Source organism: Cyprinodon tularosa, unplaced genomic scaffold (genome assembly GCF_016077235.1).
Source record: "Cyprinodon tularosa strain WSP-4 unplaced genomic scaffold, ASM1607723v1 ctg468, whole genome shotgun sequence".
Lineage (NCBI taxonomy): Eukaryota > Metazoa > Chordata > Actinopteri > Cyprinodontiformes > Cyprinodontidae > Cyprinodon > Cyprinodon tularosa.
This window is the reverse complement of record NW_024039194.1, coordinates 459,794-484,798: the sequence shown is the minus strand read 5'-3', so window position 1 is coordinate 484,798 and position 25,005 is coordinate 459,794. Positions and strand designations below refer to the sequence as shown.

At 39.0% G+C, this 25,005-nt stretch overlaps 2 protein-coding genes across 2 annotated transcripts in view; both read right to left on the bottom strand.

The window, feature by feature from the left end:
* The window catches only part of snx25 (sorting nexin 25), a 47,637-nt gene extending 42,407 nt beyond the window's left edge, over nucleotides 1–5,230 (bottom strand). Inside the window, exons 1-3 of the mRNA XM_038301459.1 lie at nucleotides 5,024–5,230; nucleotides 4,235–4,845; nucleotides 969–1,053 (exon numbers count right to left, since the gene is read on the bottom strand). Of these exons, the coding sequence (XP_038157387.1) occupies nucleotides 969–1,053; nucleotides 4,235–4,579 (430 nt within the window). The 5' untranslated portion in view covers nucleotides 4,580–4,845; nucleotides 5,024–5,230. The remainder of the gene's footprint in view (nucleotides 1–968; nucleotides 1,054–4,234; nucleotides 4,846–5,023) is intronic.
* Nucleotides 5,231–8,222: 2,992 nt separating this feature from the next.
* fgl1 (fibrinogen-like 1) lies at nucleotides 8,223–20,433 on the bottom strand. Its single transcript, XM_038301448.1, has 7 exons — nucleotides 19,815–20,433; nucleotides 16,478–16,646; nucleotides 16,210–16,369; nucleotides 16,031–16,119; nucleotides 14,414–14,502; nucleotides 8,974–9,161; nucleotides 8,223–8,884 (listed from the first exon to the last, which is right to left on the bottom strand). The coding sequence occupies exons 1-7, from the start codon at nucleotides 19,866–19,868 to the stop codon at nucleotides 8,686–8,688; spliced, it is 948 nt and encodes a 315-aa protein (XP_038157376.1). The 5' UTR covers nucleotides 19,869–20,433; the 3' UTR covers nucleotides 8,223–8,685.
* Nucleotides 20,434–25,005: the final 4,572 nt, after the last annotated feature.

Here is a 25,005-nt window from a genome sequence, read left to right as displayed (position 1 = left end):
GAGCATGTAGTCATGTGAGATATTGGGCTCTGGTGATGCTGAATCTACAAGCCTAACATGTTCACAACAAACAAAAATAGTAGTTTGTGTGTGTGTTTAAGTATAATGGCTGGTATGAGAATTTACTGTGTGCATTGGACAGAATTCTGAGATAATAGTTTCTACCTTGGATTACAAAGCAGGATTTCAATATAAAGAAAATATAGAAGAGTTTTCTCTGAAAGCGTTCCACTAAAGAAACAACCTGATTACCACTCAGCTTGGATCATTTATGCAGTTTACAGTGTTTTTGGTCAAATTGGATGGATACAGTGTGAATTAAGGGAACAATTACAATTTATCCACCATTTGTTAAAGTCTGTTTTGTTGCATTTCAACAGCATTTCAATGTCAGTTATTTTGCAAACTATAGTTTTGTTTCAGATACATACGGACAGATACATATGTCTGCTTCTGTCTCCTTGAACCCCAGTCTGCCTCAGCAGATGGGCGCTCACACTGAGCCTGGTTCTGCTGGAGGTTTCTTCTTGTTAAAAGGGAATTTTTCCTCTCCACTGTCGCTACAAGCATGCTAAGTGTGAGGAAATACCTTCAAGTCAATGAGTCAATGCAATCAACTGGTTTTCCTTAGATAGAAAACTTTGAATCAATCTGATTGAGTGATCTGGTGAAGTGTAAAGCACCTTGAGATGACATGTGTTGTGAATTGGTGCTATAGAAATAAACTGAATTGAATTGAATATATCCCACCATCAAAAAAGTAATAAAGAAAAATAAAATCCCTGGAAAAGCTTCATAAAACAGGAGATGTAAATTCAGATTAAAACTCTAATCAGAGCATGATTATTGTTTATATAACTGTTGAGGTCAGACAGGAAGCTTCACCCAAAAGAATAAAACCTACAGAGGAAATCACATGTGTGAAAACACAGAGCAGGAGAACCTGTGAAGCAAAGGTGATTATTTACCTTCCTTCAGGGCTTTATCTACGTTGTGCGACACCACCACTCTTCTGCTCTGACTCGAGTCCTGCGCGGGCACCAGAAACTTGGCCTGAGGAAAAAACAAACACGCCAGGTGACTTCACTTTAACCTCTGACGGGGAAAGCTGAAAGGTCTGAAGAGAATGCAGCTAACAAAAAAAAAAAAAAAAAACTTATTCCTGATAAACAAGGCAGCCCAGATTTGTCAGATCTCATGCAACATGTCAACTAGAGAAACGTCTGCACCCATCATCTGCCTCTAATGTCAGCATCAGTAAATCATCAGCTCACGAGGCGGTGGAGGAACAAGCCAGCAGCCGCTTTCAGCATCATATTTCCAAAAGGATGAATTATCATTCACTGTGTGCAGAATGGAAGCTAAGAGGATGACATTTCGTCATTAATGATAGATCAAGACATTAGAACCAAGCATCAACAAGCTCGAACATGAGAGGTAGAAAGTGGATTCATGGGGAAATGACAGGAAAAAAAAAACATCTAAACAGGCCTTAGAAAAAACAAACAAAGAAAAAATTAAATCATTTGTTTTTCAATGCCACTCCAACATTAAAACACAGAAACAAATGCTTCAAATTAAATGTCATAAAATAATATATTGATAAACAGTAGTGATGTGTCCAGCATCACTGATGCGTCAAGCCTATAGAGCTAAACACTGCATTGGTGCGCGTGTCATTTCAAGAAAGTCATGTGACCGATAAAGAAGCTGTTTCTAACTGACTGAATCACTAAACTGGGTTTAAAAACTAATCTGTCAACATGATGCATCTGCTAAAAAAAATGTCTCATCTTTTGCAGTTCATCATTAAAATTATCAAGAATTCTGAAGCTGCCTAAAAGGAACAGGAACGTTTCAGGCGTTGCGTAATTTTGATTTTCTCGTTGTGTCATCCTTTTCCTCTCAGTTATCACTCACCTTATCTGAATTAAAGTTAATTTCAAATTGACTCTTAGTCTATTTACTGTTTTTACTGTATTTATCGTTTTAAAATTATGATTTAAAATCCTAGTCACATTCTCCCCTAAATGTTCACATTAAGATACATGTTTACATTATTTATTGGCTGCATCTAAAAATATCAAGGATATTTTCAATTTAAACATTGATATTAAATAATACAGTTGTCATGTAGGGAGGGGCAGAAGGACGTGGACTTAAACCCATAATTTGCAATACTAATGTGATAACAATGAAAGTGATGACAAAAATAAAAGAAAAAAGCCTTTTGTTACTTCTTTGCCATCTTTATCTGGCAATTCACTTTGTGCTGCTGTGATCATCACCAATCATCATAATATTCTTTGTTGCATAAAAAAAAGCCTTATATCAAACATCCAGTTCTAACCAGATTTAATCATATTCTTAGATTTTGTTAATCTCCTAATGAAAAAATGCCAGAAAGTACAAATAATAATCCTGACAAGTCCACCATTATTTTGAGTTTTTAAACATGATTAATCAATGATATTTTAGACCAGAGGGTTCCCAAACGTTCCAGCCTGACACTCCAAAAAACTGACACTCCCTAAATATACATTAAAATACTCTTTATTCATTCATACATATGAAGGGAAGCAATTATATTAATTTCAAATAAATAGAATTTGATAACATTTAATTATTTTTATTAGGCTAATGATTATTTTTCTAATGGATTAATCTGTTAATAATTTTTTCAATTGGTCGATTAATAATCAAATAGCCAAAGATTCCTTAAAGAAGATTGTTTTTCACAAAATTAAACCAGGTGAAGCTAAAACTTTTCAACTTGAGGAGTTCTGGATAGATCATATTAACAAATAAAAACATTTTATTATCTTAAACGCAAAATGTTTACGGTATATTTTTTTTTAAAACAATTTTGATATAATTAATGGTCTAAGTTGGTCGCTCTGTCAGCTTAATGCACGTTTTACAAATTCTATAATTCAGTTAACGATTAATCGAATAGCTAAATTAGTTGATGATTATTTCAGTAATCAATTAATCTGATTAATTGCTTCAACCATGATTTAAATCATAATGTTTATGTATTTTTATTATCTAATGGGACATTTAGTTTTTTAAATAGTATTTACTGTTTAAATCATACATTAGATAAATAAATGTTACATCTACCCATTTCATAGAGCCTTCATATCCATGTATTTTTATAATTTTTGGAGTTTTATCCCTCAGGGATCACATTTACAATGATTGGAAAAAGGATCATGTGAACCCCAGTGGGTCCCTACCCCCTTTTTAAGACACTTGGACAGTAAATCTAAATTCTCCTGACATTAAATAGCTCAGGTTTACCATCAAATCAATCGACAATCCTGCATGCAAGCACCTAAACTGGCTTTCGTTTCCATATGCAGGTGAGTTATGAAGTATTTCTCTAAAATATGATCTCCATGTTATGGAAGAATATTAGGGCCACTGAAAAAATAAAAAAGGTAACTGATTATTAAACACTATTTCAGTTTAATACGGGAAAAAAGTCAGAATTCTGAATTTTTTCTCACAATTCTGACTTGAATCTCAGAATTTTGGATCCTAATGTAGAGGGGCATCATGAAGGAAGAGATATGGGAGCACTCAGCTTCACCGACAAAGATGTGAGTTGTTTGGGAGGAACAGTAACACATTGGTGGAAAATTTGGTGACTTTTTTACTTCCCTGAGGGGTCCTCTGTGATGCCATTTCATTAATGGAACAGCAGAAGGTGATTAAAACAAGACAGTTAGTTTAGTCTCTAGACATGGCTACGGCTTGATGCTAACATATTTGTTAGCTGTCAGAATTTAGTCAGAATTCTGAGATCAAAGTCAGAGTTTTCAGAAAAATGTCAAAATTGTGAGATTAAAGTCAAAATTGTGAGATTAAAGTCAGAGTTCTCAGAAAAATGTCGGAATTGTGAGATTAAAGTCACAGTTCTGAGATTAAAGTCAAAATTGTGAGGAAAAAAAAGTCAAAATTGTGAGAAAAAAAAAAGTCAAAATTGAGAGGAAAAAAAAGTCAAAATTGTGAGGAAAAAAAAAGTCAAAATTGAGAGGAAAAAAAAGTCAAAATTGTGAGATTAAAGTCAGAATTCTGAGATTTAGAATTCTGTCTTGTTTGTCATATTATACTGAAATAAAATGTAAAAATCAGTTAACTGTTTTATTTTTTCAGTGGCCCTACTCCTCTTCCGTACCATGTGGATTAGTGCCTTTATCATCAGCAGTGCTGGTCATCATCTTCCTACCATCAGCCTGTTGAGGACCTCCAGTCGAGCAGCTGACTCTCTGCTGTTTCGGTCAAAGCAGCTGACTTTCAGAGGGCTCTTTCTGACCAGGAGAACGAAGCTCCCGGCCAGGAAGCACAGCAAGGCGAAGGACACATAGATGAAGAGCTTGAGCAGGAAGGAGGTGAGAGTCAGGCCTCCCCAGGCCAGTTGAAACGCCACTGCCGCCACCACACCCAGGCAGAAAGCCGGGACGACCCGGGAAGAGGAGCCAGCAGCGGCGGGCATGGGCTCCTCCGCTCCTCCGGCGCTGCTGCTGCTGCTCCCTCCAGCCAGCGACGTAGCGGTAGTTGAGGGGGTGGGCATGCTGCGGCCCCACCATCCATAAATGGGTCACTGCTTGTTAGGCTGCGGCTCTGGAGGTCCCCTGCGTGCGGTGAGCGCTCCGGTATCCCACAGACTACAGGAGCGTCTCCAAGGAGAGGCATCCCCGCTGTGACATCTCCTCCTGGATCCACCCCGCTAGGTCTGCCCCGCTCCGAGCATCGAGCTCCGCCTCAACACAACCTCCAGACAGGAAGCCAAGCGGAGCCAGGGTGAGGAGCTGATGGAGGGAGCGACGACAGCGTCACCTTGGAGACAAGCAGGCACCATTACATTAACCATTTACAAAAGTGGAACAAATAAAGGAGAAAACAACAATATTGTTCTAAAACAGAGATGAACCCCATCAGAGAGAGCTGTTAGAGGTGAGGAGCCAGCTAGCTAGCCTGCTAATAAGCTGTTTAACAGCAGCTACTGTTAGCTCACCTCTGGTTACTGGCTGGTAGGAACGTTACATTCCTGCTTTCCAAAAAATTATACACCAAATATTTTCAACAGGCTAAACACATAAAGAACCGCCTCCAGCTCGCCGGAAACAGGCAGCACAGAGTGAGAAAAACAACCGATATTCTCTTTAAACCCTCCAGCTGACTGGCAAGCTGTCTCTACGTGAAGCGGTGTCAGCCAATCAGCGGCGGCGCCCGGCGCTGACGTCTCGCCGGATTTCATCTCCGCACATTTTGTAAGGGCGGGGTTTAAAGCCTTAACACAGTGGTCGATACACAGGTCGAAGCGCCGCCCCTACCAGGGTGACCGTATCAGCTATTCAAGCACACCAAAAGATAAAAGGCTCCTGGCTCCCTTCTGTGACAGTTTTTTTTCTCAGAAAGACGTTCACAAAAGACGCCATTCAGCGTGAATACAAGTGAATGATTCTAATCTGAGATCACGATAAATCGTATTTTATCCACAGACATGATCACATATATCACTTCCTTGAAATATTAAAATGTGTCAATAAAAACAATAAAAAAAAAACGTCCCCTTATTTGACACGTGATAGACATGTGTCAAAATTGCTTGACCCAAGGGTATATATATATATATATATATTAGTGTCTTCCTACTTTCAGTCCATATTCCCAATTTCTCACAGTAAAAAGGATCCCATCCAATGGTTGGTTTTTTCTTTACCTGCTGCTTTTTTTAGTCCCAGTTTTAGTCCATATTTCGCTCACAAGTTAAATTATTATTGCTCAGTCTAGTTTAATAATCTCCGGTTGGCATGTAAGAGTAATTAAACCAACACAATATTTTAATTCTTAAAGCTTCCAGGTTTGTCTATCATACCCATAGGAGCTCAACAAAATGAAAAAGAACCATTGCATTTTATTTTTGAAAGCATCAGCCACCCAAGAAAAGACCAACCACATCCAGAGAGGATGAGCTCAGATATCCTGGATTCATAGAGGAGAAACCACAGGGATGCTCTTCTTTTATTATTACTTATCTTATTCATTTATCTTTATTTTGGTCTGTTAAATATGTTTAAATACTTATTTTCCATCACACCTTCCAAACTGAAACATCCAGAGAAGTGCTGGCTCCTGTCATGGTGAGTTTATATCATATCTACAGCCTCCTAGAAGGTCTGAATAGTTTAGCCGTTTTGTCCATTGTAAGAAAAACTAACAACATAAAGAATGAAGCTTTTTAATCCTTAGCCTATTACCAAATATTCATAGACAGTTTGCATTGGTTTGGATTGCACTGGTTCCTGTATCAGTGTCAGTAATCCAGTAATAACTTATTAGGTCCCCATTGTTTAATTTACTTGACCTGCAGAGAATAATTAATGAACATTCTTAATTTAAAGTATATTTAAGATGCAAGTATTTAGGTAGGGCCCATTCTGCTTTAATTCAATTCTCTAAAAATCACCAGAATGTAGAAAATAAAATAAAATGTTCCACATAACTACAGATCACTTGTTACTCAGTTACACATTCTGACTATTTGTTTTAGCTAAATCCTCTCTCTCTCTCTCTCTCTCCCTCTCTCTCTCTCTCTCTCTCTCTCTCTCTCTATATATATATATATATATATATATATATATATATATATATATATATATATATACAATTTTATTCATATCTAAGTCACTTTATTGGAGGCAATTGTGTCTAATAGAGATTCTCAATATACCTCCTTTGTGTTTGTGTGTTTTTGAGGATGGTTAGTGGAGGCAGTGTGTGTGTGTGTGGGGGGGGGGGGGGGGGGGGGGGGGGTTGTTCAATCGAAGTATATCATCATCTCCACTTAAGTGTGTTAAACTCCAGGGGATTCTGACCACACCAGTCCAATTATTGGGTGTCTGTATTCTATTCAATTCAGTTTATGGTTAGACTATGTATCAGTTCAGTTAGATCATCCAGTCAGATTGTTTTTTTTTTTAAGGAAATCCAGCTGATTGCATCCAGGAAATATATTTATATATTTGATGGATTGGCTCCTCCTGGATGAACATGTATAGACAGCAGCTGTTACTTGCATGATGTCGATGACTCTATAGCAGAGGCCTTCAACAGGACGTCCACGGAGGTACTGCTATATAATATATATATTGACAGAATGTGGAATTTTTATAGGACGGTACTGCTATATATGAGGGTCGTGAAAGTTTTGGTTGATTGGGCTTAGACTGTCTTAAAATACACATTAACATGAATTCAACACAATGTAGTAAACAGATAAATGGAGGCAGAATATGTCTTTCACAGGGGCAGAGCTAGATGGGGGGGCCAGGGGTGGCCATGGCCACCCTTAGCCAATTACTGGCCACCCCTGTGCACACCCCTACCATTTTTTCCCCTCAAACACAGATGGTGGCAGCAGTAATATGCTCAAGTGGAATATTCAAAACATTTAAATTTTTTGTGGTTAATTATACACATCAATATACTAACATCAAAGATGATAAGTACAGAATTCATGCTCTTTCTAGAACTAGATTTTGTGTTATATGGGGTGATGAGAAAATGAAATGTCTCTGCAAGTCATCTAGGAATCTTCAGTGAAATCATAGATAAATAACAATTTTAATAAAAACTTATCAAATAATCAATTTATGTAGATATTAGTGCTTCTAAATATAATTTTTATGCAGAATGTTTATAAGTAGGTAAGTAAAGAAAATGGAAAAGATTTACGTCCCAGAACTTGAAACTGAAAGAGTTTTATCCACTATACCTTTTATTTAGAAAATACGGATGTTTAAATATATGCGTGTATTTGTCAGCAAAGGCTGTAGGAAAGTATAGTTTGTCTTTATTTAGAAAATATGGATGTTTTGGTCGTTAATTTTCCTGTTGGAACAGTGTAGATTGACCCTGAGGTTCTGGTGCCTATCCACTATCAGGAGACCCCTGGCTTGGTTAGCTCTGGTGTTTAAGGGGAGCTCAGACTGATGTAAAGCACCTCTAAAGGTCACATGACCGGTTCAGAGATGAATCCGACCTTCTCAAGTCACATAGGACGATCTGTGAGAAGAGTAGCACACATAGAGCATTTATACACATTCTGACCTGAAAAGTCATTGAACATACTCCATTTTAAGCTAATAATTGTGTTAAAATGTATGCAGTGCTGCTTGAAATGAATAGAGAAATCAAGACATATTGACCACCATGCTGTTTAATTGCAGAACATTTTATTTTAATGTAGCTACATTTTTCTAAATACATTTGATAGAAATTCTTAAATCTTGGAAAAAAGGATAATAAACCACCCTGTTAAACGGTTAAAATACACCTGTTCAGTCAGTAGCAGCTGTGCAATAAAAAAAATAATGTTTCTGCTGTTACTCATCTGTAAAACTGACATCAAACTTCCATTTGCTCCTTCAAAGCAGACATCTAGATGCAACTTCCTCTTGCAACATTCATGTCTCTAAACCTGACTCAAACTTTCACAAGTCCTCAGTTTTTCCCCTTACTTGTGCATTTTAGGAATACTTCTGTTATCTTCCCGTTTCACTTGTGGCATTTAGAGTTTTTATGATTTAGAAACAATCCTTGCAGCTTAAAAACTTATAAAGAGATTATTGAAAGCAGAGTATTTTATTTATGATTTGCTGAAGCAAAGTCATTCTAGGAGGGTCCCCTGAGAGGAGCTGCTATCTGGTCGCTGGTGAGGTCCGTTTTGTGCTCTATGGGTCTGAGCTTCATAACGCAGCTCTTCAGTGAGTACCACCAGCCTCTCCATGGGTACCAGACCACACCATCGTCTGTCACAGCGCTGTAGTGTCCGTTGGGGTAGTACACGCCGTTGAGATTGGCCGAGTGGCATCTAAGGAAAGCCCAGATCAATCAGAAAAACTGCTTGATTGTTTATAGGAAGGATAAATGTGGATTTATCCTTCATGGTGCAGCCCATACTTATTGAACCACCAGCCTCCCTTGTCCTCCTGAGCGCAGCTGCCTCTGTAGTTGTCGTTGTCTTGGTCGTAAGTGCTGAATTTCATGCCCTGGTGACCAGCCCACTTGGAATCAGGAGCCTGATAGCTTCCAGTCAAAGCATCTCCGGCGGTACCAACGTAGGCGCCGAAGGTAAGGCGGTACTGATCCTACCGCCAAAAATAAGAAAGAAGAACTTGCATAAGTTTAACTCTCTTTATTTTGACATCCAAATTTACAGCCATATTCTGATTTCTACTACAGTGGAAGCCATTCAAAATTTCCCCGCTTTCCTTGATGGGCCCTTGGCTGGCAGATACCCCAAGTCTCCCGGAAGTTCCAGGAGATTCCCTGATGTTGATACTTGTTCACGGATGCCCGCGAGTCGGATAAATGATCCCAGATTTTAGACTATCCGAGGTGGTGATTTTTTTATGTGACTGAGAGCGTGCAGCAATACAATAATTCGTGCATCATGTGGGGATTAGAACTACTTTAATTGCTCAGACAACAAGAGAAAGGGGGTTGGGGAGGTAGCCTGACGTAGTCCTACTCAATTCTAGTCAGAATATGAGTCTGATGCTGCTCCATAGAGCTGTGATTATGGGGCGTGTTTCGAATGAACCAGGAAACAAAATGCCTCTGCACTCAATTGGATAGATCTACAACCAATAAGAGCAACGGAGTGCGTGACGTATGTTAAGCGAGGCATAGTTGTTGTCAACAAAAATCAAAGCGTGCAGTTTCACGCCTAGAATAAGAAGATGAGCCTTGATCGTGTTTCTCTGTTCCTCTTTTAAAATTAATTTGCTGTCGATATCTTCTAGAACAGACCTAATAGCAGAATCTACTCACCTCAACTCTACGGCGGCAGCCATTGTTGTTGTCACCCAAGCGCGCTTTGGTCACGTGGTTTATTAGTTACTGTTGATCATCTGTCCATCATGGTATAAAGCCCACCCTGACAATTTGATTGGATCGCCAGAGAGTGGGCGATCGTACTCGCGCTACTATTGAGCAGAGCCAGACCGAAAATCCCGACCTCAAACCTTGTGGGCGGGACTAAGTTCGGAATGGCACCCAGGCTAATGGAGAGGAGGTTGCTTGTGAAACATGTGCAGAGTATCTGTCCAAAGCAATACTCTGTTCAACCAGCATTCCAGGCGACTGGTTGTCAGAGCGCGCTGATTGTATTAGTCAGAAAATAGGCGGGGGATTCAGGGGGTTCAGTAATAAGGAAGTGGATTAGGGCCACTGAAAAAATAAAAAAAGTTAACTGATTTTTAAATTTTATCTCAGTATAATGTGAGAAAAAAAAATCAGAATTCTGAGAAAAAGTCAGAATTCTGACTTTTTTCAGAATTCTGACTTAAAGGGATAGTTCGGTATTTTTGACATGAATCTGTATGGCATCCCCATCACCAGCGGCATGCAATCACACTGACTTACCCCTGGCAGCGTCCTGTGAGCAGAGTTATCATCCAGTTTTGGTCAAGCCGAAAGTAGTCCTGCAGGTTTTTAGGAACAGCGAAATAAAACTTTTCTCTTCCCAAAACATTATGTGTTCAAAAGAGTGATATTTTCGCATCCCAAAAACATTGTAGTGGAAAAAGTGACACGTTGTTATCAATTGGTCCTATTTTCTCTCTGTTCGTATCAGTGCGCGCCGTCATTCAGACAGCGAGCCCAACAACAGCCATGTCTCCTTCCGCGGCGGAGGGAGACATGCATCTGGCTGTTGTTGAGCTCGCTGTCAGAATGACGGCGCGCACTGATACGAACAGAGAGAAAATAGGACCAATTGATAACAACGTGTGACTTTTTCCACTACAATGTTTTTGGGATGCGAAAATATCACTCTTTTGAACACATAATGTTTTGGGAAGAGAAAAGTTTTATTTCGCTGTTCCTAAAAACCTGCAGGACCACTTTCGGCTTGACCAAAACTGGACGTCAACTCTGCTCACAGGACGCTGCCAGGGGTAAGTCAGTGTGATTGCATGCCGCTGGTGATGGAGATGCCATACAGATTCATGTCAAAAATACCGAACTATCCCTTTAAATTCTGAGAAAAAATTCTTAAAATCTTAAAATTCTGACTGAATTCTAGCAGCTAACAAATATGTTAGCATCAAGACGTAGCCATGTCTGTTTAGGAGACTAAACTAGCTCTCTTGTTTTATCACCTTCTGCACTTCCATTAATGAAATAGCATCAGGGACCCCTCTGGCACGTAAAAAGTTGCCTAATTCCATCATTTTCCACCAATGTGTTTGTGGCCTTCCAAAACAACTCACATCTTTGTCAGTAAAGCTGAGTGCTCCACATCTCTGCCTTCATGGTGCCCATCTACATTAAGATCCACAATTAAATTCAGAATTCTGACTTTTTTTCCATATTAAACTGAAATTATATTCAAAATTAGTTCACTTTTTTTCTTTTTTTCAGTGGGACTAATCCTCTTGCGTACGATAAGCATCTCCCTGAAATGAGTTTTTGGAACTTGGGATGTCTGAGCTGGTCCTTGGCTGCTCCCCAAAATCCTTTTTAAACATCTAAATCATTATTTCTGTCATGATTTGAGGACATTAAGATCTAAAGAGAGATTTCATCTCCTGGTCAGACCCTGTAAGTCAGTGACAGGGTGGAGTATGAGTGAAAAAATATGCTCGCCCAGGAGAAAGCCAGCGGCTGGAAGTTAGAGGGGATATTGCTGCCATTCGGCTGGCTTTTGACTGGGAAGGGCCATTTTGAATGGCTGCTACTATACTGCATATCTTAAAGTCCCATTTTCAATAACATATTTTTGCTTTTTTAAAGCAACACTGTGTAACTTTTGCACAGCAAAAAATATGAGTTATATTTCTTCAAATAAGTTAATTGGCTCTATATTTAAACAGGTAAATAAGATTGTCTGCCAGTGCAATGAGTGTTTTGTTGGATGACATTTTTACATGTTTGTACATCACTGAGTCACTCTGGATACAAAGTTTTACTGTGACTGCATTCTATTAGCACATCATTTCTTTAAGTTTCTGTTTTATATTTTGGTTTTACTCAGTGTGTTAGTAAATTAATCCCTTGGTGAAAACTTACGATAGCAAAGAAGTTACAATACTGTAAATGTTAGCAGTACACTGGAAAAAATAGAAAAATCTAGATACATAATTTTTTCTTAAAATAATTGCATTTGTTCTTGGACTGAGAAGGTAAAAGAAATGTTGCCAATGGAACAAGACAACTTCCACTTAAAATAAGAAAACACAATTGCATTATTATATTTCAAGTGCATATTATCTAATTAGCTTATTTAAAGAGCAAAAATACTTACCACAAATTATGTGATTTACCTACTCAAATTACGGGTAAACACACTAATTTAAGGGAATTTTAACTTATTTGTAGATCATTTGTCCGGTGTAGGAGAGGATTCACCAACTTTATTTAAGAAGTATGCATTGGTCTTTAACAGCTGATATTCTATTGTAGGTCAATAGAGCTTTATTTAGCAGTCGCCATCTGGCAATTCTGTAGAATGGTCGGCAGGTGGCGCCACATCTGTTAATATTTGCTCATCAAACTGAAATGGAATTCTATTTAGCCTCAAAAAAGGACTTATCTAAATGAATATAATGTGACAATGCACCTTTAAAATGAGATTACTATAAAAAAAAAAAAAAAAAAAAAATATATATATATATATATATATATATATATATATATATATATATATATATATATATATATATATATATATATATATATATATATATATTTTTTTTTTTTTTTTCCAAACATAAATTATATATTTTTTCTGTATTTAATATCCATTGGTAAATAGTCTTACCTACCAGCTCAGTAAATATAAAATTACATACTTTCGTTTTTAACCATGTGACCCAAATATTAGCTTTATTTCAGAAATATTAAACAGATTTTCAGGTCAATATTAAACTATATATCAATGTCCCTGCAGGACATCTCTCCTATGTATCTTGAGAGGGTGAGCTGGAGGGGTGAATGTTGCCTTGACTTTACCAGAAGCACCATGACTTCTCAGTCTACTGGTCCAAACTGGTCTGCTTCAGATTCCAAACACAGTGGAAACTGGTTCATTTAGAGACAGCAGTGTTGCCGGTTGCACATGTAAGACCTGGGAGTTTCACACTGACCTCTATTTATTCACTGGATTGCCCGAAAAGTGAAGTCACCTGCCGCCATATTGGTACTCCCCACTCCCACCGAGATGTGCAGTAAAAATGCCTACATGTAGCATGCGACTGTAAAAACAAGCAGTTTGCCGACTGTGGGAAGACATTTCACAGATAATTTAGTGTCAGTGGATATATTAAGCAATAAAAGCCATATATACTCCGATGCATCCTATAGTATAGTATGTAGCATAACTTTAGTCTGGCTATCTCAGACTGACTCAAAGACATTGACTAAATTGTCGACTGACATTCGGTCTAACATAAGAAAATGGAAAGTAGATCAAATAGAAAGTAATTCACTGTGAAATGTCAATGTAGTAATTCTTTATTTAGTGAATGACACGTTCGTTTTTTGTAGTGTTTGTTGTATTTCTCATTTGAAAAAGTCATGTGCTGAAATATAGCGCAAGTTATATTGAGAGAAAAAGCCACTCAAACATTTTTAAAGGCTAATGCACAGACAGCATAAAAGTACATGGCGTCATGCATGCACAATTTGCTAATTGGAGAACACTTCAGCATTAACAGACATGTAAATGTAATTCAGTCTTGATGTAAAATTTTGAAATTATATGTAATATGTTATAACAATAATAATGTCATCAATACACATAATGTCTATTACATATACATCATCAAAACTTTTGGCACTTCAGTATTATTATGCTCCATTAACGCATTAATGTTGTTGTGATGGATTTGTAAAACACGTTATATTACCTGATTTATAGACTTCATTGACTTCATAATGACTATGAAATATGATGTGCCTATATTTGTTTTATTATAAGTTAAAGTAATCTACTGTTGCTATCAAACAGCCGGTGTGTGTCAAAGTGATAAATTTATTTTTTTGTAAAAGTCTTAAGCCCCCCTGAAAATTAGAAAATCATTGTTGTTCGATGCTGTTGCGCACATATTGTTTACATTGTGACCGGTCTAACTAGGGAGTACCAATATGGCGGCCGGTGGCTTCACTTCAACTGGCAATATGCAATCCACTGAATAAATAGAGATCAGTGGAGTTGCAGATGCAGTGCCCCCTAGTGGCTAGAAGTTGCACAGTGCTGCTTTAACCCTTAAACTTTCTTGTAAACCTCCATCCTGCATTCTACTGACGAAAAAGGTCAAAATAGCAAAATGTTTTGATGGTTTTCATGACTCCTTAAAAAACTGCTGAAATTGTTGTTAAATCTTAGGACTTGGACCTTTTCATTTGCGACTTGGAAGTTTTTGTACTCCGCGTATCGCTGGTGACCATCAAAGTCTTCCAAGTTGATCCTCACTGAATAATTCCCTGCAAAAGATCCAAGAGGGATAAGTTCAGTTCCCAAACATTTCTAACTGGGTCCCCCTTTTAATTTCCAAGAAACCTTTGCACCCCCACTGCACCACCAGTCAATCCACAACCTTATCAACAACAGTCAGATAAAGAAAGGTCAGCTGCACTAAATGACATATAGAAATAGAATAAACTTCTAATTTTAAAGAGTTTTAGGTTTAACTATTTATTTTAGAATTCAACATTGCTTTCAATGCATAAAGAAAATGCTCCAGATGGGTTATTTGTATAATTTATTTCTACCCTTCACATAATTAAACTACGTACCACCTGCCCCCGTTTTTGGCATTTACTCAATCATATTTAGTTACTTTTACATGATTGTTTCATGTTTGCAGGGTAGGAAATAAAACAATTGTGTTAAAGTAACTAAATATGATTATACGATGGAGTATTAGGGCCAGGCTAGAGATTTTTTTTTCTTCTATTTCGAGAATAAAGTAACACTACAGAATAAAGTTGTAAAATTATGAAAATAAAGTCGTAACATTACGAGAATAAAGTTGTAAAATTATGAAAATAAAGTCGTAAAATTATGAGAATAAAGTCGTAACATTACGAGAATAAAGCCTTAAAATTATGAGAATAAAGTGCTAAAATTATGAAAATAAAGTCGTAACATTACGAGAATAAAGTCGTACAATTACGAGAGTAAAGTTGTAAAATTACGAACGCGCTATTATCCAAGTCATCTTGAAAACATTCTTCTTCCAAATGTGGGCTAAATATTACGTGTTTTTTCTCTGGCCAAAAGTTCGATGGTAAATCCTCCCTCTTCAGTTGTTGGCAATCCAATTACGAACCCGTCCGTGGAGGATCAGGAATCGGAAAGATGATGTAACTGATATGTTTTTCTCTTTTACCCGATGTATTCCAGCATCCAGCTGCCATGCACGTGGGCATTGTCAGTTTCACTATAGCTCTGGTGAATTTCAATGGTGAAGTCCTCTGGAAATCTTCAATAATTGTTGTTGATTGCAGATGTGTCTAGTAGCTCCCACTGATTTTGCTCGTAAAGCGGGGAGAATGGTGCTAGGCTTACCGCACCGTGACGTCACTGCTGGAAGATGTCAGGACTCAGTGAATTGCAATTTTTTTTATTGTAACGCTAAATTTATTAAATCACCGCAAATGCATTAGTTTTAGGTATAGATAATGATCCATTGATTATTTCTTGCTTATCGGACTTTTCCTTTAAGTTGATGAACCCTTCTAGGTCGCCCCAATTGTGTACTTGCGCCGCTGCAACTCTGCAGGGATTAAACGATCCAACAACTGAAATGTTCTGCAAAGCACAACTTGATGCTTCTTTTCTTAGCAGCACAAAAACAAAACAAAAATTCTAAATGCAACTTTTCACAGAAGCCGTGCACCTAGAACACCGTTGCCATGCTTTAGTTTAAAGTCTTTGTGTCCTCCCTGACATTTGCTTTGCTTGTTGTTTTTGCTGGCTCATCTAAAAAAAGGGGGAAGCCATATTGACCTTGTGTTGTGAGAAGATGCAGGTTGTCATTTCCGAGCCAAAATTCTGCATTCAAATCTCCGAACCCATCTTTGTAGTCTGTCCATGACCTGATGGATTGATGATGGGGGGATTTTTTTTAGCATAGATGATTTTTTTCTCTGAAATTTTGCTTATCATACAGTACACTGCCGACACACCTGTTAAACGACTCCGTGCCGTTGATCCGCCTCTGCAGGACGGTCCAGCCTCCTCCATCAGTCATATCACAGTAGACTTTAACCGTTGAAGGGCTCCCACTGGGCTTGATCCGATACAGCCCGCTGGATTTTAAGCCAGAACCATAGACCTGGGAGCAGTCTGATACACAGAGTTACACAAGCCTAGATTCATCTGGATTTCTCTTGACATATAAGCAAATGCATATTTATTCAGAGTTTCACAAGCTTCCCTCAGGATAAGAGGCACCTGTGTACTGGGTGTCCTGGACCTGGTCAGACCTGGGTAGGGTGATGTCATTCTGTTGGTTCATCAGGAGTAATCTGCGTAGGAGGAGCTCCTGTTTCTGAAGCTGTCTCTTCAGAAGCTGCTCCCTCTCCTGCAGGCGAGCCAGATCCCCACTGCAGCCATCCGATGCCTACACCCACACATACGCACAACCAGGGGGGGGGGATTTAAAATCAAGCAAAACTAGGCAGTCCCAAGTTTCTGGGGGACATAAAACTCCATCCATCCATCCATTATCTGACACGCTTGTCCCGAGGGGGTTCGCGAGGGGTGCTGGTGCCAGCATATATTCCAACATCCAGCTGCCGTGCACGTTAGCCTCTCCAGTAGTCAATGGGCGAGAGGCGGGGTTCACCCTGGACAGGTCGCCAGTCCATCGCAGGGCAACACAGAGACACACAGGACAAACAGACATTCATGCACACACTCACACCTAAGGACAATTTTTGGACTGTGGGAGGAAGCAGGAGTACCCGGAGAGAACCCACACATGCTCCGGGAGAACATGCAAACTCCATGCAGAAAGACCCCGGGCCGGGAATCGAACCCAGAACCTTCCTGCTGAACCCAGAACCCCCATAAAACTCATTTTGCATGTATAGTTAATGCTGCTTTTACTTATTTGTGCACATTAGTTATATTTTTAATAAAAATCCTTTCATTAAAATTTCATCAGAACGCAGAAAGGTCCGAACAGACAGCAGCAAACAATTAAAAAACAAACGATGCGAAGAGCAGTGTTGCCAACTTAGCGCTTGTGTCACTACATTCAGCAACTTTTCAGACCTCTCTAGTACTTTTCCTTTAAAAAGTGCCTTGTGTCAGATCTAGCGATTTTTTTCTGCTACTGGAAACTTTGGTAACAACATATAAAAGCAGCTAACTCTGCTCTCCAGAGCGAGTAGATTGGTAACCCCGCCTCCTGCTCTCCTCTATCTTGTCTGCTGTCATGATTCATGCAGCTATTATTTCATCCAAATGAAAAATGGAGAACAGATAAGCAGATCATGGCTTGTCTACAGTGAAATAAAGGACTGGGTCATTTACTTTTGCCGTCACCTTTTTGGAAACAATGGAAGGAGTAATCAGCTTAGAGAGAATTGGCTTAGTGAGGGACAAAACATAGAACAAATCATGTATGTCTATTCTATTAAAATTTCTCTATCTGTATAATGAGTCTAATTTATGTGTTGTCTTCTCAATTCAGAGGCCCCCTGCCTGTCTTTGCCTAGGGCCCAGAATTTCCCCCCTGCGTACAACAGTTTATGCGGAAATGTTCATGTCTATGGCTCTAATAAATGGGACATCCCATGTTTCAAGTTACAAAGTTACAACTTTGAAGTATTGCAAGTATAAATCTCCAATCTACCAGTTGAAATCTGCACACTTCAAAAACAATCTGTGATAGGTAATAAAAATTCTTAAATTCAGTGCATTTAGCCTTCATTTGAGCAGGTAAATAGGACTATTTGCCAATGGAATAAGTATTTTTACTCTTGAAATAAGATAATTTTATAAAATGCACTTGAACTACTGATGATGCAGTTGTTTTCTCTTATTTTAAATGCCAATTGTCTTGATCCATTGGCAAAGTGTGTCTCACTTTTCCCCTCAATTCAAGAAAAAATTGACTGATTTTAAGGAAAAATTACTAATTGAGATTTCATTTTTTTGCAGTGCAAACCCTTTTGTTGTTAGTGATGCACCAGAAAGTTGTTTCCCACAACAAGAAGAAGATGAACTAGAACCATCCATCAAATGGTATAGCATTTGCTGAAACGACATAAGCAGTATAACTTTTGTTCTGTTTTGCCTTCTTTGTGTTTAACACCAGGTGATCAACAACTATCAGGTGCATTACCACCACAAACTGTTAAGGATTTAACAGCTTCTCCAGGGATGCTACATTTTAACATGTAGTTGTTATCTTTAATTAGTACCAGTGTTGCGTTGATAGCATTTTTTGGCCCCGATACCCAATACCTGGCTGTGTAGTATCAGCCGATACGATAACATCTGTTTGGAAAAAAGGAAAAGGAAAAAGACTAATACAAAGAACTTTTTATTGCTTATCTGGAATGGGTGACAATAGTTGAATAAACTTTTGGCTCTCAAAATGGTATCAGTGCCCTATTTGTTGGTAATCGCCGATTGTATTATGAAATTTAGGCAGGATCGGGATGAGCCGGTAATAAAGATGACACACAGATACACACACACTGTGTCTGCTAGAGTAAAATGTGACGTTTTATTCCGCCACAGAACACAGCAAAGCAAGCACATCAATCAAGCCACGGTGCTGAATACATATTATATTATTTCAATACAAATTATATTGTCCCCCTTACCGTGACACAAGGGATCGGAGAGCCAGTCGACCCTGGCAGGGCAGCAACACGCGCAGCTAGGCGTTCGTACGCAACCCTAGCAGACTCTGCCAGTGCCAACCGCCACCCGTCATTTATGCCAAACTTCAAAGGAAAATCTTTCGCCCAATCAGGAAAATGATGGCTGCCTCTCAAGCCTGGAGCGCATGATTACAGAAACCAATATATGTTTCCGGCATCCCCCTGAACCCACCCAGGGGTCGTGGACCGCCAAAACATGGAAAACAAGTTACGTTATGCTCAGAGCATGGCACCGAGACCTTGTTAGTACAAAAACAAATTACACCATGCTCTCAAGGAAACAGAAGTTAGATAATGAGAGTGCTTAGGTAATAGGAGTGCTTCATTTGTGATACGAAACTTGTATGATTGTCAAAGTACATAAAATATAAAGCCCATATATATCGCCGATACCATCATTTTAGTGCTGGATCGGAGCCCCACCTGATACTGGTATCGGTGCAACACTTATTAGGACTCAGAAATGTGTGCTTTGTCTTGTCACCCATCCTAGTAGATTTGTGTCTCATACTCAAAATTTTTAATTAATATTCTTAAAGTTATGAATTTTAGTATTTAATTTGTGATTTGTTCTTGTAAATCTATGATTTTTTACTAGTAAATGATGATTTGTATTGATGAATATGTGATCTTTTCCCCATCATTCATCTTGTGCATATGTAATCTGTATTGGTACATCCAGCCTTCCTTAAAGCTCTCTCTAACCGTGCGTATGGCGTACAAAGCTGGTAGAGACGAAACACAAGCAGCTTTAACTGCTATTTAAGCTCCAGCATACAATATACAGGACATTTCAGAGACATTTATGGTTTTAATATAAAAAAAAACACTGAAGTATACTGATTTTAAAAAATATAAGCAAAGATAAATGGTTATTTAAATGTATTTACCTTCAAAGACTGGGTGCAAATCGACAGTATAATGACTCCAATGAGAAGGGCCATGGTACGGCTACTTATCCGCTTTATATGGAAAAACTGTTGCACATCAAGGCAGAAATCCAGTAAAGATGACTGACACCTCAAAGAGTTTGATTCTGTCTGATTCTTGCTCTACCAGTGAGTCAAAACAAAGGCACAGCAGAGGAGGAGTATCTGAGAAATTCCTAATTCTCTATGGTGATAAAATTCACCAAATGTTCTGGGAGTGTTCAGAACAGATGTTTCCTACCTTTAATAAAAACTTATAATCTCTAATGCTAACCTTATTACATAATGAAGTCGTATTTATTATAGTCAACCGATATTTAGAGTTAATGGAGCCTAATGAGATGCAGCTCTTTGTCTTTCCACTATTCTAGTGTTTCAGACTCGCTCCCTCTCTGCATCTTCATGCCCACCATGCTCCTATCTACCATCCTCTGCGAGTGTCATTAAAACACTCCAGTAGCATGTTACTGATTAGCTGCATTGTGGTATTTGAAGTAGTTGTTTGGAGTGGCTAAAATCTCAGGGAAGATCAAGCTCTGTAGGAGGAGGGAGAGAAGAATGAGTATCTTTTTTTTCTATTATTTGGTTTCATAATCATTCTGTGACTGACCACAGACAGAAATCTGCTTTTCATCCTATAAATAGTTTCCACATTTGGTCAAATTGTGATACGTCTCAGTATGATTGTAGGGATTTTATTTGATAAAGAGAAAGGACAAAGTACAGCAAATAAAAATTATCCTCTTACATTTTCTACACATTTTTATAATAAAATTGGCAAAGGTGTTTTGTGAATCTGTCAGTACTCTTCAGGACCTGTTTTTCACATTTAGATCAGGTTGAGAATGATCATCTTTAAAGTCGTAGGGAAACGGCAACCGAAAAAAGATCAGAGGGGGGAATCTGTCAATGAGATTTGAAAAGAATGTAATGCATTAAACTTTAAAGTCGTAGGGAAACTGCTGTTCAAATCGTTGCATTTCAGAATTCTCCTGAATGGTGCCCGACTTTACATGAGTGGATAAAGTGAATGTGATTGGTCGTTTTTTAAGGGGTGGGATTGTTGTGGCAGAAGGTTCGCAAGCAAGTTTGGTTGCGGCTGGTGTCTCAGAAGCATCTTGCTAACCAGTTAGCAACTTAGTGCTAGTAGGTTCCCAATGGGAAATTCCATTGGGACCAAGTAGCACTAAATTGGTGACTTAGAAACGACACTGTCAAGGAACGCTATGGACAGAGGAAACATGGAAGAGGAGGAGAGTTTAGTGTTGGAGGTCGTGGATGAGTCTCCTCCGTCATACATTTTTTATTTAGAGGAGGAAAGCGGGATGAAGATGTTGTGGAAGAGGACGCCAGGGCGGCAGAAGCTTGGTTTGGTGTAGAAGGCTTCCAGCCATACATGTTTGAGCCCTCGCCTCGCAACGCTGCCAGTTCTGTTAGCTCTACGCCTGCTGAAGACACAGACGTCCATCCCCGTGAACACTGGGACGGAACTCAATGGGAAAGGACATGTATCTTATTTCTTATTTCAACTGTTGCGTATATTAGCTGTGACATATGAATCAAGATGCTATGACCGAAAATTGGATTGACAGATGACCCTTGATATACGGAACTCTCCATGACCTCCGTCACTAAACTCCCCTCCTCTTGCATGTTATCGCTGTCCAAATCACCAATTTAGTGCTACTTGGTCCCAATGGAATTTCCCATTGGGATCCTACTAGCACTAAGTTGCTAACTGGTTAGCAAGATATTTTAGAGAAACCGGCCACAATCAAACTTGCTTGCGAACCTTCCGCCACAACAATCCCGGCCCCTTGATAATCGACCAATCACATTCACTTTATGCACTCGAGTAAAGTCGGGCACCACTTGGGAGAATTCTGAAATGCTACGGTTAGAACTGCCGTTTCCCTACGAATTTAATAAATTAACTGAGGTAAAAATCCAAAAATCAAAGTACAAAAATACAAGGAACCACAAAACCAAAAAACTTCAGGGGAAAATTCACGTGGGAAGACAGGAAAAGACGAAGAACCAGCACTGAGGAACTGCACAGGGAGAGTATATATAGGAGACAGAACAAAGACTAAACTAATGAGCTGATTGGGAGCAGGTGTGGATGGAAGGCAGCATAGAGCAGAGGTGGGCAACTCCAGTCCTTGAGTTAGTTTCATCCTTCGCCCAACACACCTGAATCAAATGGTTGAATTACCTCCCCAGTATGCCATCAATTTCTCCCGAGTCCTTTTAATGATCTATTTATTTGATTCAGGTGTGTTAAGTCAAGAACACATCTAAAAGTTGCCGGATACCGGCCCTCCAGGACTGCAGTTACCCACTCCTGATTTAGAGGGAGGCCAAGGGGAAAGGAAACAAACACAAGGGGGAACAGAGAGTAACTCAAGAACAAAACACTGCTAGAAAACAACTACAAATACAAATACACTAAAAATAAACTTAGAGGGCAGAACCCTGCCAGCGGAAACTCAGACGACCACTGCAGCAGCGTAGAAGCTTAGAGCGACCTTCCTCAGCAGATCAGACTGGCCTCCACTGTTTGGCTTTTGACAGCGAGCAAGACGGTGGGCTTCATGTTATCTTTTTATCCCATTTTATTTCTGTGATGGTGTGAATGTTACTGTTACCCATGTTTGCAGTGTTTTGTCTCTTACTTGTACTATCTATTTATCTTTACAGCACATTTGTTTTAAAAGTACTTAACACATTTGGATTGGAAGAGCTTAAATTTGATCTAAAAAAATCAATTAATATATATCAAATTAAGCTAATGGAAAGTAAAACAATTGTGCTTGAAAGTACAAATGAGTCCAACGGAACTAATAAAGTGACTGATATGAGCGTTTAACACCTTGACAGTGGAGTTTTTCTGGAAACCTTGGGTACGAGACTTGGGTTACCCAAATGTTTAGGAGAGAGACCCTGCAGCTGGAAATAAAGCAACATAACTTTAGTCTTAGTTCCTTTTTATTGTCCATCAATGGCAGTTAGAGGGTAGGGGTTCAGTTTACGAAGACAGATTAGCTTTTAATTTGACCATATTGTAGCAGAGATAACGTTACAGCCTGTCTGCTATTTTATGAGAGGGTTAGTCATGCAGTAAACCAATAGCATTAGTGTTTGCTCAGCATCCTCTTGTGAGTTGATGTTTTCTCTGCAGAGGTCTGTTCAGTGATCCGCGATCCTACACACAGAGACGTGCACTGAACTTAAAACATTTCTTAAGTTTGAAATATCAAAGACAACTACGGTAACTTAAAATCCAATGATTGTGAATAGGTTCTTGTTTAGACAATCAGAAAAACATCCCTACCTTTAGCACTTGATGGTTTTCTGCGGGTGGAAACCTCAGGATCATCTGGCTGGACGTCATCAGTCTTCTTATAGTAGTACGGTTGGTCAGGGGGGCCAAACCTCTACGTGTGATACACAACATTCAGCTGTAGCTATTTGGCTGCAGAATACAACCGTGCTCACATCACTGACTAAAGTACCTTGTCAGGACAAATGAAGCTAACTAAGAGAACCAGCGGAAGTCCAACAACGAAGACGTAGACACCCATGAGCCATGGACGCTGGTGGATGGACAGCATGATGCTCTCTAGGAAACTGAGCTGTAGATAGAATAATACCGTGTTAATTAAAAAAGTGTTTGCCCCGTTCCTGATTTCTTATTTTTTACATGTTTGTCACATCTATGCGTTTCAGAACATGAAATAAATGCCTATATTAGGGAAAGAAAACACAAAATGCAACCATAAAGTTAAGGTTTCTGTTTAAAACAGAAAAAAAAAGGTATGGGTTGCATTGTTCCGCAGTTTATAGCACTGTTGCCTTGCAGCAAGACGGTTTGGGGTTCGATTCTTTGGCCAGGGTCTTTGTGCATGGATTTTCTATGTTCTCCCTGTGGATACGTGGGTTCTCTCTGGGTACTCGGCAGTTATGTGCATGGTTGTGCATCTCTGTGTTGCCCTGTGATAAACTGGTGACCTGTCCAGAGTGGACAACTCCTTTGCCCATAGACTACTGGAGAGAGGCACCGGCCAGTGGTTAATTAAACAGGAGAAGATGGATGGATGGCACTCCATCCTACATTAACCCCACATAAATTGAGTTCAGTGTATCATATTTTTGCTTTGGCCTTCTCTCCTCTCCACCGGGCCTATTTACAGTTTCCTTTCACTCAATTTGTTCATCTACTGTGAGATTCAATGTGCTCATTCACATAGGGACAACATGCGTATCATTCACCTTTATTGTGCGGTGTAAATGTACCATAACAGTACTTCTTTCAGGATTAACCTTCGTCTAGCTGCATTTGTCTTCCAAGCACTCCCACAGTATGATGCTGGCACCACCATGCTTCAAAGTGTAGATGTTGTGTTCAGGTAAATGCATCAGTTAGACAGGATGTGGCACAGTGATCCGAAACCCATTTTATTAAGTTGCTATGTGCCACGAATGATTTCTTTCTTTCTTTCTTTTTGTCTTTTTCTCTTCCTTCCTTCCTTCCTTCCTTCCTTCCTTCCTTCCTTCCTTCCTTCCTTCCTTCCTTCCTTCCTTCCTTCCTTCCTTCCTTCCTTCCTTCCTTCCTTCCTTCCTTCCTTCCTTCCTTCCTTCCTTCCTTCCTTAATAAAAAAATTGAAAACCATGTAAGATTTTTAAGCAATTTCACAATTGCTTTTTTACACATAACAGAATTAGAATACATTTCAGTTCATGGTGATAACTGGACAAAATGTAAAAAAAAAAAAAAAAAGTGGTAGTGGTATGTAAAGACATGCAAGGCACTGTGTCTGTTTGTGGTTTACATAAAAAAAACTCTTACCTGCCCTGCTGCAGACACCGGGGCAACCAGCATTGTACCCAGCACCAGAGAAACTGACTGCATTGCTAAACAAAAAAATAAACAAACAACAAACAAAACAGGCTGAAAATAATTATTTCATAGCATAGATACAATAGCCCATGTACAGCAAACACAGAGATCTGATCTATCTGATCTGTCCTACAGAGGGATTCAGATGGACAGAAAAGCAGCATGCAGAATTAAAATATAAGAAGGTTCCAACATGGAAGAAGTTCATCTGTGATCAGAACAAACAGCAAAGGTTCACAACACATTTATTTT